Raw genomic sequence first — 12564 nt, forward strand, 5'->3', positions numbered from 1 at the left:
AACTTGCTATCCTCCTGTCTCAGCCTCCCAAGCCACTGGGATTACAGGCATATGCCACCACACCCACCTTTAATATTTAGTTGTAGGTAGACACAACCCCTTTATTTTTATGTGGTGCTGAAGATCAAAACCAGTGCCTCATCTGAGCTAGGCGAGCATTCTACCACTGAGCCACAACTCTAGCCCCAGCACCTCACTTTTGCTGAGATTAGCTTTGAACTCACTGTCCTCCAGCCTCAGCCTCCCAAGCTGCTGGGATTACAAGCATGTACCACTGTGCCCAGCTGGCCTTATGTTTTGGTGGCACACCCCCATATGCCAGCAAAAACCAAAGTGGTCATGACACATTTTTCTACCTTAAAAGGAACAATCCCTGTTGGTGGCCCATTTATTGTTTTTTTTCTTTTTTTTTGGGTACCACAGACTGAACCCAAGGGCACTCTGCCATTGAGTTACATCTCTAGCGCATTTTATTTTTCATTTTGAGACAGGGTATTAGTTGCTTACAGTCTCATTAAATTGCTAAGGTGGGCCTTGAATTTAGGATTCTCCTGCCTCAAGCCTCCCAAGTCACTGGGATTACAGGTGTGAGCCACACCCAGTTGCTGCCAATTTAGAGTTTGTGTAAAGAGATTTCATGTGCCTGGTGCAGTGGCGAACGCCTGTAATCCCAACATCTTGGAAGATTGAGGCTAGAGGATTGCAAATTCAAAGCTGACCTCAGCAAAAGCGAGGCACTAAAAAAACTGAGACCCTGTCTCTAAACAAAATACAACATAGGGCTGTGGATGTGGCTCGGTGGTTGAGTTCCCCTGAGTTCGATCCCCACGCCACCCCCACCCCCACCCCCACCACCGAGTTTTAGAACATGTATGGGTCAGCTAAATCTTAAATGAAACAGATCTGAAGGCCTAACTCAGCAGACTAGTCAACAGAGCCCAGTTTGACACCAATTTGCATGTGGCTTCATCTTTAGGTTTCCCCAAGGAGGCAGTTATTTTCACCTGACCAATTGCTTGGGATCCCAAAAGGAACATGATAGGTTTAGTTTTGGGGGTGAATTCATCAGCTTTATCTGGTTCATGCAGCCTTATAAATTTTTACTGGTATGGGCTGAGTGATATGCGCAAACCTGACTTCTAAAGTTGCATGGACTCTGTTATGTAGCATACATTCCACCACCTGATGCCAACCACACACTGCACAGGGTAACACTTTTCTTTCTTTTTTTAAAGTTGTAGATAGACACAATGCTTTTTTTTTTTTTTTGACATGGTGCTAGGACCAAACCCAGTGCCTCACACATGCTAGGCAAGTGCTCTACCACTGAGCTACAGCCCCAGCCCAAGTAGCAAGCTTTTAATAGAAACGGGATGGAGAAACTGCCCCCTACTCCTCCAGGAACTCAAGATCCCAGGCTGGGTCAGAGCAGCCTCTAGTTCCAAGTTTCTAACGTGGGAAGTTCTTGGGATACAGCTGGAAGAGCTTGCCCTCCTGTGTGGGCTCAAAGCCGTACTTTTCCAGGTTGTCAGGACTGAAAGTGCCTTCTTTAAAGTCCTTTTGGACAGCAGGTGCAACTGTTTCCAGGAAGAGTGCTTTGGCAGTGAGTGGTGTGTCTGTGCCTGCAGGAGCTCGGTAGTTCACATAGGGCTTGAGCTTGAAGCCAGTCAAGTCTGGGACAACAAATTCTGGGACCTTTTCCTTTATCTGCACAAACTTCCAGCCTGAGGCACGGATGCCTGTGCCCTTGGCGCCCCGTCCCTTGTTAAAGGTGCGCGGCCCTCGTTTACTGGTCCACTTGCTCATCCTGTCTGCTCCCCGCACCAAGCCTTGAGTCACTGCGGTCAGGAAACCCATGACGTTCCCTGCAGGAAACAGCTTTGAAAGGTCAGCACCGAGGATGGCTGAGAAGACCCCGGACCCCGTGGTGGAAAACCTGGACTCAACCCCGAGGGGTAGAGGATCCAGGTCGGATCCTCCTTGAACAGCCACCCCATAAGATCCCTGTCCCCGCGGGCGCAGACGGCCCGGACCTCATACTCGGGGACTGGAGAGGAACCGGAACCAGACCCCGCGGGCGGAAAGGACGCAGCACCCCCTGGAAACGGACGGACCGACCTGAGCTGGCGGCTCTTGAGCTCGGCCTCGCGCTCCCACTCTGCCTGCGACAGTTCGGGCAACTAGCCCCCGGCCTGAGCCAAAACAAGTGCTGGGGGACCAGAGCTGCACAACCCGACTGCGATCTCGCCGTACTTCCGACCGACGGCCGACCAAGCGCCCTGCAACAAGAGCAGCTCCGATTGGCCGCTGCCGTATCCGACGCGCAGCCGTAGTTTCCCGCGGGGGCGTAGCCTAAGAGACTTGGCCAATGGGTGGAGAGACCAGAGGCGGGGCTGCGGGAGCTTGGGACCCGGGGAGTCAACAGGCGCGCCCGGAAGTGGGGGTCCAGGCCCACCCCTGTGGTGGGTAGGGCGCGCGCAGGCAGTTCGCAGCGGGCCGCCTGTGGCGCCGTGCCCGGCGCCTACAACCACCGGCGCGGCTCCGAGGTGGCCCCTGATGACCCTTCGTTTTCCTCGGGACTCTACGTTGTCCTGAACGGGCCCGAGGTGTCCTGGGCACATGTACACTACTGTTAAGGAGGGGCTGTTCCTCGGGAATCGTCGGAGGGTCGGGGAACGCGGGCCCTTCCGTCCCTCGGCGGCCGCGGCTCGGACCTGTAGCAGAAGGGCGGTCCAGTGACGGGCCGCCTGCGCCTCTCCCCTCTGACCGAGGGAGTCAGGCCCTCTTGGTCCACAGGTTCATCACTTCGGGGCCCGGAAAACCCACCCTGTTATTCCAGCTCCGCTTCCCCGTCGCCTCGCCCCTACTCTGATGGCCCCGAGGTGTCCTGGTCATTTGCTCCTCTTGATGCATCCCCCGCGCCGGATGACCCCTTCACGGACACTGCCCTTCCGGGTCACGCCCCCTCCAGGACAACTGCCTTTTCCGGCGGTTGCATCCCCGGGCCATGACCCTCCCCACCGCTGTCCTTTCCGGCCACACCCCTTCCCAGCAGTTGCTTTACCCGTCTGGTGCTCTCCCGGCCGCGCCCCTCCCCCGCTGGATCATCCTAGTTCCTCCAGCCATACCCTGTGCCCGACACATTCACCCCTCCTTGAACAGCCACCCCATAATACCCCTGTCCCCAGCCAGTGTTGAGCCTACCCCACAAGGCCTCTCCAGACCCTGGCTGTGCTGTCCAGACTCTTCCGCTGAGCGCTGGGAGTAGAGCCAGTGGCTTGGCTGCTGTTGTGAGTTCCCCTTGGGCCACGTGAGGGCTGTTTACAGGAGAAGGAAGCCGCAGTGAGACAGCAGATGCTTCTGAAAAACAGCTTCTTTTCAGGAGAACAAAGGTGCAGAGGTGTTTCCTTCCAGTGAGAATGTAATTTGATTCTGAAAGTAGTGGGGAAGGCGCTAGTAAAGTGTTTCCTCAACCTGTCTCCTCACCCTTTGCTCTGCTTACAGTCATGCGGGAAGAGGACGATGTCTGCTCAGAGGTGGGTATACCAGGTATCTGGTGAGAGTCCTTTCCTTAGAACCCCCACTCAGGAACTTCTCCATCTAGAGAAGGGTTCTCTGCCTCCCTCCTCTGCCTGGACTTCCTGAAGCCTGAGGACTGACTGGGGTCAGTTGCCTTGCCAGAGCTCACACTGGTTGCTAGATAGCCAGGCTTTCACAGTATGGACAGTTGCATGTGGCTGTTGGATGACATTTGAGACCATCTTTTCATCCCTTCAGGTCCGGTTTCGCTTGAGACTTTGCCTGCTTGCTTTGCTTAGGGTCTTTTTTCAGTCCAGCACTACAGCCATATCCCAAAGGCTTTTTTGTTCCTGAGCCAGAAAAGTAAATGCATTAAACAGCAGAAAGCTAGAGACACTCCATCATTGCAGGCAATATAAGTAGGTTAGACCTTTGCTTGGATAATCTGACTGCACCAGACTTCAGAGGGGCACACTTAGATCAGTGGAGGGAGTGGTGGGGTGCCCTTATGCTCCCCAACCAATAAGCTCCTGAGAGCTGAGTGGGGACAAAGAAGGAGAGACGCTGGGTACCTCAATCCTAAAGCAAGAGGTGCACTGTGCGCATAGTCACATGCAGCACAAGGGTGTTTCAGCCAACAGAAGGCCATGGGTACAACAGTATGCAATAGAATTGTTTTGCCTGGTGAGTTCAGTGCTCTCTTAGTTTGTATGAGCACACCCTGTGACATTCACATAATGATGAGAACACCTGCCAGTGAATTTCTCAGAGGGTGTCCTCACTCAGACTGATGACTGAACCTGCCTCCTGCACCAAGTGCACAGGGATGAGCTTTCTGCTTCTCTCACTCTGGTCTTGATGCAGAATTTTGCCTTAGAGACACTTTGCCTGGTGCCTTCCTGCCCTCCTTGGCTTTTCTGGCATGGCTGTTGTATCTGAGACCTGTTTCTCTGAACGTTGGGGCTTTGGTCCATGGCACTTGGGTAGAAACTGGAAAGGATTAGTAGATGGCCTGCCCTTCCCCATCTAGCTCCTGGCTGCTTGGGAGCAGGGTGGGTGCAGGAGAATGGAGAGTGGCTGCATGTCTGGCCCATCTTAGGCTTTGGGAGCCAGTCAGCCTTCTCTGTTAGTTGCTCACTCACCTTGTCTGAATTTCTGAAGTTCTGGTCAGTGCCCTTCTCAGACACAGCAGGGAGATGTCTCTGCTCTTTCCTCTTTGGCATGTGAACTGATATTGGATGTCCCCCAAATCCAGAGGGCTCCTCAGAGTTTAGTTTAGTTAGTTTGTTTCTTTCTTTCTCTCTCTCTCTTTCCTTCCTTCCCTCCCTCCCTCCCTCCCTTCCTTCCTTCCTTCCTTCCTTCCTTCCTTCCTTCCTTCCTTCCTTCCTTCGTCTTTTTATGCTTCCCAGGGTGATCTTGAACTCCTGGGCTCAAGTGATCTTCCTTCTTTGGCCTTCTGAGCAGCTGGAACTAAACCAAATACAGGCCTCAGCAACCACCCACCTTCTCAGGGTTTCTGTGCACAGCAGTTATTTGGCTCCCATAGGGCACCAAGAGATGATCTTGGCCTCCCCTGTGGCTGGGGCTTGCTCTCCTGTGCTTACATCTCAAGGATGAGAGCCCAGGATTCAGGTGTGTTAGTGATGTACAGGGCATTTGCTGTCAGCAACCCTTCCTGTGTGTCCCAGTGTCTGAGGAGGACAGGTTGCTCCCTATCTGCCATTGGAGGCAGGCCCAGAGGACCTCAGCAGCTCTGGCAAGGTCACTTCTCTCTGGAATCTCCAGAGGTGCTAATAACTTCCTCCCTACCTTCCAACTCTACTCTTGCTCCCTGACCAGGCCCAGGCTGGGAATCCAGGCCATTTGTCTGTTCAACCTGAGTGTTGCTTTCCTCTCCAGGCTGGCTTCTGTATAGGCACTGCCCTGCGTTCCTGGGGGCTGCAGTTCATGGAGGAGCATTCACAGTCCACCATGGTAATCACAGGCTTTCCTGGGGATGGACCTGGTTGGGCCAACTGGTGGCTGTGGTCTGCCTTGCTGATGGGTGCACTTTGTCCTGCCTACCCAGCTGATCGGAATTGCAATTGGAGCCCTCCTGGCCCTAGCCTTTGTCAGTATTGCTGTCTTTTTTGTATACAGAAGGGTTAACCGATTCCGTAAGTATCTTGGTTTGTACTGTGGCTCTAGGGGGAGGGACAGGGCTCATATGTGTGTGGGTGTGTGTCCATGTCCTATGGGCATTTGGACTCTAGGGGTGTGGTTTTGTTGGAATCCAGGTTCAGGCTGTGGTTTCCAGTCTTTGCAGAGCCTTTTCTGCCTCCCTTTCCCAAGCAAGGATCTAGTGAGAAGAAATGAGATTCCTCTGTGATCTGAGACAGGCACTGATGTCTGAGGGGTGGCTGGGGGACAGGACAGGCAAGAACACAGTTTATCTTCTAGCACCTGTATTTCCAGCCCCTGGCCAGTGCTGCGCTTTTATTTTAGCTCAGGCAATTTCACCATAAACCCTCTCAGGGCCATGCCCAGGATGGGGGCTTTCCCACTTCACAGTGTCCCTTCCCTCCCCTTGCAGGACAAGTGCACCCCACTCCTCAGTACAGGTTCCGAAAGCGGGACAAAGTGATGTTTTATGGTCGGAAGATCATGAGGAAGGTAATTTGCTCATAGCCCTGGGTGGTACCTTGGCTCTTTCCTGAACAGCACCCTGGGGAGTGGAGACCACTACTCCCCAGGTTCCTTAAGCTTCTGGTTCCTGCACTCTGGGAGTACATTGCTGAGGGGTCCATGACCCTTGCTGCTGGGCACAGGATTTTGGGGGGTGTCATAAGTCATGCTAAATGTTTTCTGCTTTCCCCAACTAAACCAAATACATTTTATTGGAAATATCCCTGGCCTTGTTGACCTCAAACCACCTGGTCTGGAGGGCTGGAGTAGGGTGGGTGTCTGATTTGAAGCAGTTAGCTTGCTTTGACCAGTGCAAGGACAGGAGGCTCTTTGCCCTTGGCCATCTGAAGTGCAAGTTTCTGTCAGCGCGAAGTAAGGAGAGACAGCTGCTTTCCAGGAATATTTCTAGGGGCAAGTCAGGGGGCATAGAGGGCCATGCACCTACCCTCAAATGGGTGGTCTCTACAAGGACTCAGGAGGTTAAGCTGAGCAAAGGTCCAATCCTCTGGGGCTGGGGAGCCAAGTTTCCTGATGGCCTATGGAAAAACACTGAAAAGTGTCTCTTGTGGTTCTGGAACCTTATAAGTACTGAGGGGTGTCTGGGGGACAGGACAGGCAAGAACATAGTTTATCTTCTAGCACCTGTATTTCCAGCACCTGGCCAGTGCTGCACTTTTATTTTAGCTCAGGCATTTTCACCATAAACCCTCTCAGGGCCACGCCCAGGGTGTTCCTCCTGTGTTGGGGTATAGGAGTTAGTAGTTAAGGAGCTCCAATCTGGAGATAAGCAGTCTAGGTTGAACCCTTGTTTGCCTGTACAAATCTGCCACATCTCACACCCTGCCGCAGTTCTGCAAAAGCCAGCAGGTGTGGAGCCACGGAGTTCTGACAGTTTGGCTGCTTGAGGCCATCAAGGGCATCCTGTGGATATGTGGGGCTGTGTGTGTCCCCTGAGTCTGGCATTCCCTTCCCTCAAGGAGCCAAGAGGTTGGGGGGGATTGTTGCAGATAGCCCTGGAAGCTGAGAGCAGTATGGTGGGCCACCCACGGGCAATTCCTGAGGTCTGGCCCCTGAGAGCTCAGGTCTGCCTGTTCACAGGGTGTGTAACACATCTGTTTGTCCTACAGGTTACCACACTCCCCCACACACTTGTGGGGAACACAGCAGCACCCCGGCAGCGGGCCAGGAAGAGAACTAAGGTGCTATCTTTGGCCAAGAGGTACTGGGAACTTCCTCCTAATGGGTACTGCAAGTCTGTTGGAATCCTCACTAGTGCTGTGCTCCTTCCACATCAGAGGAGCACTGAGGGCATTGGTTTTTAATTCTTCTGTTCTTGCTCAAGGTAAATGTGTCTCTGCTTCTTAGAATTCTACGTTTCAAGAAGGAATACCCCACCCTGCAGCCGAAGGAGCCCCCACCTTCGCTGTTGGAGGCTGATCTCACAGAGTTTGATGTGAAAAATTCTCATCTGCCATCAGAAGTTCTGTACATGCTGAAAAATGTTCGGTAAGAGAGTGATGGGCGCAGGAGGACTTGCCATAGCATGGGCATTCCCTCAACATGCTTCTCCCTGCAGCCATCTCTGTCTTGGCTTTGTTGTGTCAGAAGGTATTGGCAAGCCAGACTTCTTTCTGGGACTGCTGGTCTCTGTGCCCTGGAGTGGTCGGTTGTTGGGTCAGGCTGCTCCAGTAGCAAGGCCTCATGGTCCCCTCGCCTCCTCACCTGTTCTTAGTGTCTCCATTTTCAGTGGTAAACCCAGAGTAAGCACAAGAAGCGTGTGGAGGGATCAAAAGCTGCACATCTGAGCATCTGACCCTGAGCATCTTTCCTCTTTCTGGTACCAGCACCCCATCCCAAGAGGGCACCTTGGCCTTTGGTTGTTTTTGTGTCTGTCTCATATTCATGGTCATAGCCCCAGAAGTTCTTTGAGCTGATGGGAGTCTCAGAAGTTTAAAATTCTGTTTGACAGTGATGCCAGATGACCTGGGTCTGCCATACAACATGGGCAGGTTGATCTGGGTCAGCAATAGATCTGCAACCCTAGCTGTCATGCAAGTGGGGACAATGGCCTGTGTCCTCTTGAGCCTCTTTCAAAGCACATCCCTCACCCCGCCTTCCCTGGGTGGGTGTCCACAGTGCATTCTGCTCATTACAGGGTCCTAGGCCACTTTGAGAAGCCACTGTTCCTGGAGCTGTGCAAACACATGGTCTTTGTGCAGCTGCATGAGGGGGAGCACATCTTTCAGCCAGGAGAGCCAGACACCAGCATCTACGTGGTGCAGGATGGGCGGCTGGAAGTCTGCATCCAGGACGCTGTGAGTCCAGGGCCAGGGGCCTGCAGGACAGGGCTGGGACTACTGTGCCTCCACCCAGCTGTTTGTCAGCTCCACATCAGAAAGTTAGTATAAGATTTAAACTGTAGGGCTGGGGCTGTAGCTCAGTGGCAAAGCACTTGCCTAGCATGCATGAGGTGCTGGGTTTGATCCTCAGCACCACGTAAAAATTAACAAAGACATTCTGTTCTTCTACAACTACAAAAAAATTAAAAAAAAAAGATTTAAACTGTAACTCTTTGGGGAGAAGGCACACCTTTCTCCCCACAACCAAACAGCTGCTGTGGACCCTGTGTGTTCTTTCCCATAATGCACTTGTCTCTCAGCTGGTCTTAGCAATGGTTTTGTTTCTGTTAAAATATTGGTATACTTTAAACATTAAAAGTTTTTCTTCCAAGTCCTCAGAACACTTCTATTAATGATTTGATAGATAAATCATTATGTTGATATGTCATGATCACTTGATCCCTTTTCCCATTTAAGGTGTTTTTCACCTAGGAGCTAAATATTTGTGCCTTGCCGGTGCCCAGTCTGTCCTTCAGAGGGCAGTTGCTGGGGCAGGATTGCTGGTTGCACTCTCCCTCTTTTTGTTGTGTTGCTTTCTGAGAGTATGGTATCAGTATTTTTTCCTGGTGCTGTCTGACCTAGGCTTCCCCATCATATGCCGCTGTGTAAAGAATGCTTAGGGAGTCCTAGACCTTATGTAATGGCTGCCCCTGACCTTGCAGAACCTGTAGTCCCATTGGTTCCCACCTGCCCTTGTTCTGAGAGTGGGCAGTGGTCCCAAGATAGTTCCCACACTGTCCTTTCTGGCCAGGATTGTTGATTCTTATAGGTTAGTCAATGGCTGGGCTTGATAGGTTAGATAGAAAGGATGGGCTTGGGTTTTTCCAGTCTCCAGGGGTCAGAGCCAGCAAATCCTAGGGCACCTGGCCACCCAGCTGATAAACAGACTCCTGGTCTGATGTGCTAGGGGCCTCCCAGAAGGACTGGAGCTACCTCTCTATGGCCCTTGACCTGGATGTGAGGGACTCATGAGGGTGACCAGTGCCAGATGTGGACGACTTCAGAAGGGACTTTCCTGGGCCAAGCTGAGATGAGCTTTGTATATTTAATCACTAGGTTGCATTTTTTGTTGTTGTTGTTATTTTGCCTAGTAGAAATTATGTTAGAATTCCATAGTTTTTACTGATAGTAACTAAATTTATTCCTCATAGCCCTTGTAATTAGTCCAGAAAACCAGCTTAGGTTTGTGAAATTTCACGCAAATATGCCCAGTGAGGATAGGTCATGACCTTGAGCTGTGGCTGGGTTCAGTAGAGTTTCTTCATCCATTTCATCCCTCCTCTTTTTTTCCTTGTTTCAACCTTATGAACCCTCTGCTTCCACTGACTCCAGCCAGTCTATGCCTTTCATCTAGATGCCCACTTTGCTTTTTAAAATTTATTTATTTTTATCTGGTGCTGAGGATCAAACCCAGGGCCTCACCTATGCTAGGCAAGCACTCTACTGCTGAGCCACAACCCCAGCCCCTAAGGTGCCCACTTTTTGATGCAACTTGGAGATGGAGGCCAGGCAAGCCTCACTGGTCCTAGCTGGGCCTCTCAATGCCCTAGTGGGTACCCTGTGAACCAAGACTTTCTCTCCTCTTCCTGCACAGGATGGCACTGAGGTGGTAGTCAAAGACGTGTTGGCAGGAGACAGCGTGCACAGCCTCCTCAGCATTCTGGATGTCATCACTGTGAGTGTCTACGTCACAGCCGGTTCCAGGGTCCTTGGGTCTATCATCGAGGCCTCACTCACTCCTCCTGTCCTGCCTGGAAAGCAGGTCGCTCGTGGTTAGAGGCCAGTTCTCCACAATGACATGAGGTAGAGGACTGGTCTAGTATGGGAGGGACCTTCATTCTGACCACATGAACTGGTGGGGTCTCCATGGGAACAGCTTCAGTAGTGTGTTTAAGATAGGCAGGAATTTGATAAAGGATTTTAATTGCCTCTTTTTTTTCCCTAATACCAGGGTTTGCACTCAGGGGCACTCGACCACTGAGCCACATCTCCAGCACTTTTTTGTATTTTATTTATAGAAACAGGGTCATCCTGAGTTCTTAGGGCCTTGCTAAGTTGCTGAGGCTGGCTTTGAACTTGCGATCCTCCTGCCTCAGCCTCCTGAGCCTCTGGGATTATAGGTGTGTGCCACTGTGCCTGGCTTCAGTTGTCTTTTTTTTTTTTTAATCTTTATTTTATTTTTTTTATGTGGTGCTGAGAATTGAACCCAGTGCCCCTCAGGTGCTAGATGAGGGTGCTACCACTTGAGCCACATCCCCAGCCCTCAGTTGTCTTAATTTTAAGAGACTAGTGTTAGACTCTAACACATGCTTGTGCTACAATATTCAAAAGACATAAAAGTTGTAGAGCAAAATGTTTCCTTTTGTCCTCAGGCCCTAGATCCTTCCCAGGAGGGACCTGACACCAGTTTCATACAGATCCTATGTGGCACCTTTCCATTGTCCCATCTCATGCAGCCAACAGAGTTCTGGTCTTCAGTGTATATCACATTGTATTTGAAGGCCAGGCTATAGGAGAAATTCTTAGGGTGAACTCGCTGGGTCTTGGGGAGCACATTTGTAGTACTGAAAGGTGATTGCTGGTCCCCCACAGTTGCAGAGCTTGGTCCTCCCAGATGTGTGCAGCTGCTCATTTTCCCTGCCCTCGCAGCATAGCGAGTAGCCTGAGTTGACATTTCCTAGTCTGACAATTAAGCAAATAGCCAGCCTCTCACTTTTTACTTTCTGTGATGAGCAGTTCCTAATGTGGCATAGAGGCAGCTAGTCAGACCAGCCTCAGCCCACATCTCTGTCTCTCCCTGTTGGCAAGAGTATGATACCCTTTCTGTCTTCTTGTTAAGTCCCTTTGGCAGTGCTGGGATTGAACCCATGCTCGTCAAGTGCTTGACCACTGGTAGAGCCTCTGCTCCTTTCTTCTGCAGTGCAGCAGTTCTTGGGTGTGGCATTTGCAGCTTGGAGCACATTTGTTTCCATTTGACTCTGAAGCTGCACTGCAGCAGCATCCTGGGCATGTTGGACAACTTTGACCTCAGCTCTCTCAACTGTGTTGCCACATCTCTGAAGCAGTGAAACAGAAGCTTGGCAGGGTGTGTTCATGCAGACTGCACAGGAGTTCACAGGCTTCCTAGGGAACCTTGTGGGATGCCTGGGTTAGACTCTCTGATTCAACCCTCAGCTTTGTCCAGGAGGCAGCAGGCTCCAAACAGATGCTGGGGTGTCCCATGTATCCATGTTGCTCTCTGCCAGATTGGCTAAGGCATGCTTTGCACTGTTTAGGGGTCTGGAGGTGTGTCCCCCAGGACTGGTGTGTTTTCACAACACTCTTGGCCTAGGCTGGGGTGGAAAAGGATACCCTTTGTTATTGTAGATGGATAGCATGCCTTTATTTATTTGTTTATTTTAAGTGGTACTAAGGATGCAACCCAGTGCCTCACATGTGCTAGACATGCACTCTGCCACTGAGCTAAGCCCTAGCCCTGGACCAGACTTTGAAAGGCCAGCACTCAGTTTTGAGGGAGCCACCCACCGTGGGTGGGGGTTGGGCCAGAGTGGTATCCAGGTGACCAAGCCCATCTCTGTAGTACCCTAGCTGACTTCATGGGGATTCCTGGATGTGTCAGGGGCACTGGAAGCACCAGGACAGGCTTAGAAGCCTTAGTCGTATGGAGGTACACCAGCTGGCTACTTGGCACCCTTCCCTCTTTGCTGATTTCTTTCTCCCCCCATCCCCAGGGATTAAACCCAGGGGTGCTCTACCACTGAGCCACATCCCAAACCCTTTTTATTTATTTTGAGACGAGATCTCCCTGAGTTGCTTAGGGCCTCTCTAAGTTGCCCAGTCTGGCTAGGAACTGTGATCCTCCAGCTTAGCTTCCTGAGTCACTGGGATTACAGGTGTGGCCATCACACCTGGCTGATTTATTTTTCTTTAAGTAAAAAATAGTTCACTGTAAACTGGGGTGGGCTTTCTCTGTTATTTCCTG

The 12564-nt window shown here is 51.5% G+C and overlaps 2 protein-coding genes across 15 annotated transcripts in view; one reads left to right on the forward strand and one right to left on the reverse strand.

Moving 5' to 3' along the window:
* Positions 1–1344: 1344 nt before the first annotated feature.
* Positions 1345–3332, reverse strand: Mrpl41 (mitochondrial ribosomal protein L41). 2 transcript variants are annotated; one of them, XM_046465418.2, is made up of 3 exons: positions 3205–3332; positions 2119–2279; positions 1345–1865 (listed from the first exon to the last, which is right to left on the reverse strand). In XM_046465418.2, exon 3 carries the CDS (start codon positions 1855–1857, stop codon positions 1450–1452), a length of 408 nt encoding a protein of 135 aa, XP_046321374.1. In that variant the 5' UTR covers positions 1858–1865; positions 2119–2279; positions 3205–3332; the 3' UTR covers positions 1345–1449. The 2 variants fall into 2 exon arrangements, with proteins under 2 accessions (XP_046321374.1, XP_046321373.1); XM_046465417.2 differs by lacking the exon at positions 3205–3332 and adding an exon at positions 2827–2942.
* The window catches only part of Pnpla7 (patatin like phospholipase domain containing 7), a 69367-nt gene continuing 60053 nt past the window's right edge, over positions 3251–12564 (forward strand). For 10 of the 13 annotated variants that reach the window (XM_058585865.1, XM_058585870.1, XM_058585869.1 and 7 more), the window contains exons 1-8: positions 3377–3536; positions 5419–5493; positions 5588–5675; positions 6092–6171; positions 7311–7402; positions 7549–7689; positions 8339–8498; positions 10177–10257. In XM_058585865.1, the coding sequence (XP_058441848.1) occupies positions 3507–3536; positions 5419–5493; positions 5588–5675; positions 6092–6171; positions 7311–7402; positions 7549–7689; positions 8339–8498; positions 10177–10257 (747 nt within the window). In that variant the 5' untranslated portion in view covers positions 3377–3506. Of the gene's footprint in view, positions 3537–5418; positions 5494–5587; positions 5676–6091; positions 6172–7310; positions 7403–7548; positions 7690–8338; positions 8499–10176; positions 10386–12564 lie in introns of those variants that run through there. The other 3 variants (XM_046465391.2, XM_058585866.1, XM_058585876.1) reach the window with 3 other exon arrangements.

This window comes from Marmota monax, unplaced genomic scaffold, assembly GCF_021218885.2.
Source record: "Marmota monax isolate L192 unplaced genomic scaffold, Marmota_monax_Labrador192_F-V1.1 WCK01_AAM20220418_F8-fsc00167, whole genome shotgun sequence".
NCBI classification, from domain to species: Eukaryota; Metazoa; Chordata; class Mammalia; order Rodentia; family Sciuridae; genus Marmota; species Marmota monax.

Excerpts from the sequence above, each read along its gene's own strand:
- Mrpl41 (XM_046465418.2), bottom strand. The coding sequence starts at position 1,857 with ATGGGTTTCCTGACCGCAGTGACTCAAGGCTTGGTGCGGGGAGCAGAC.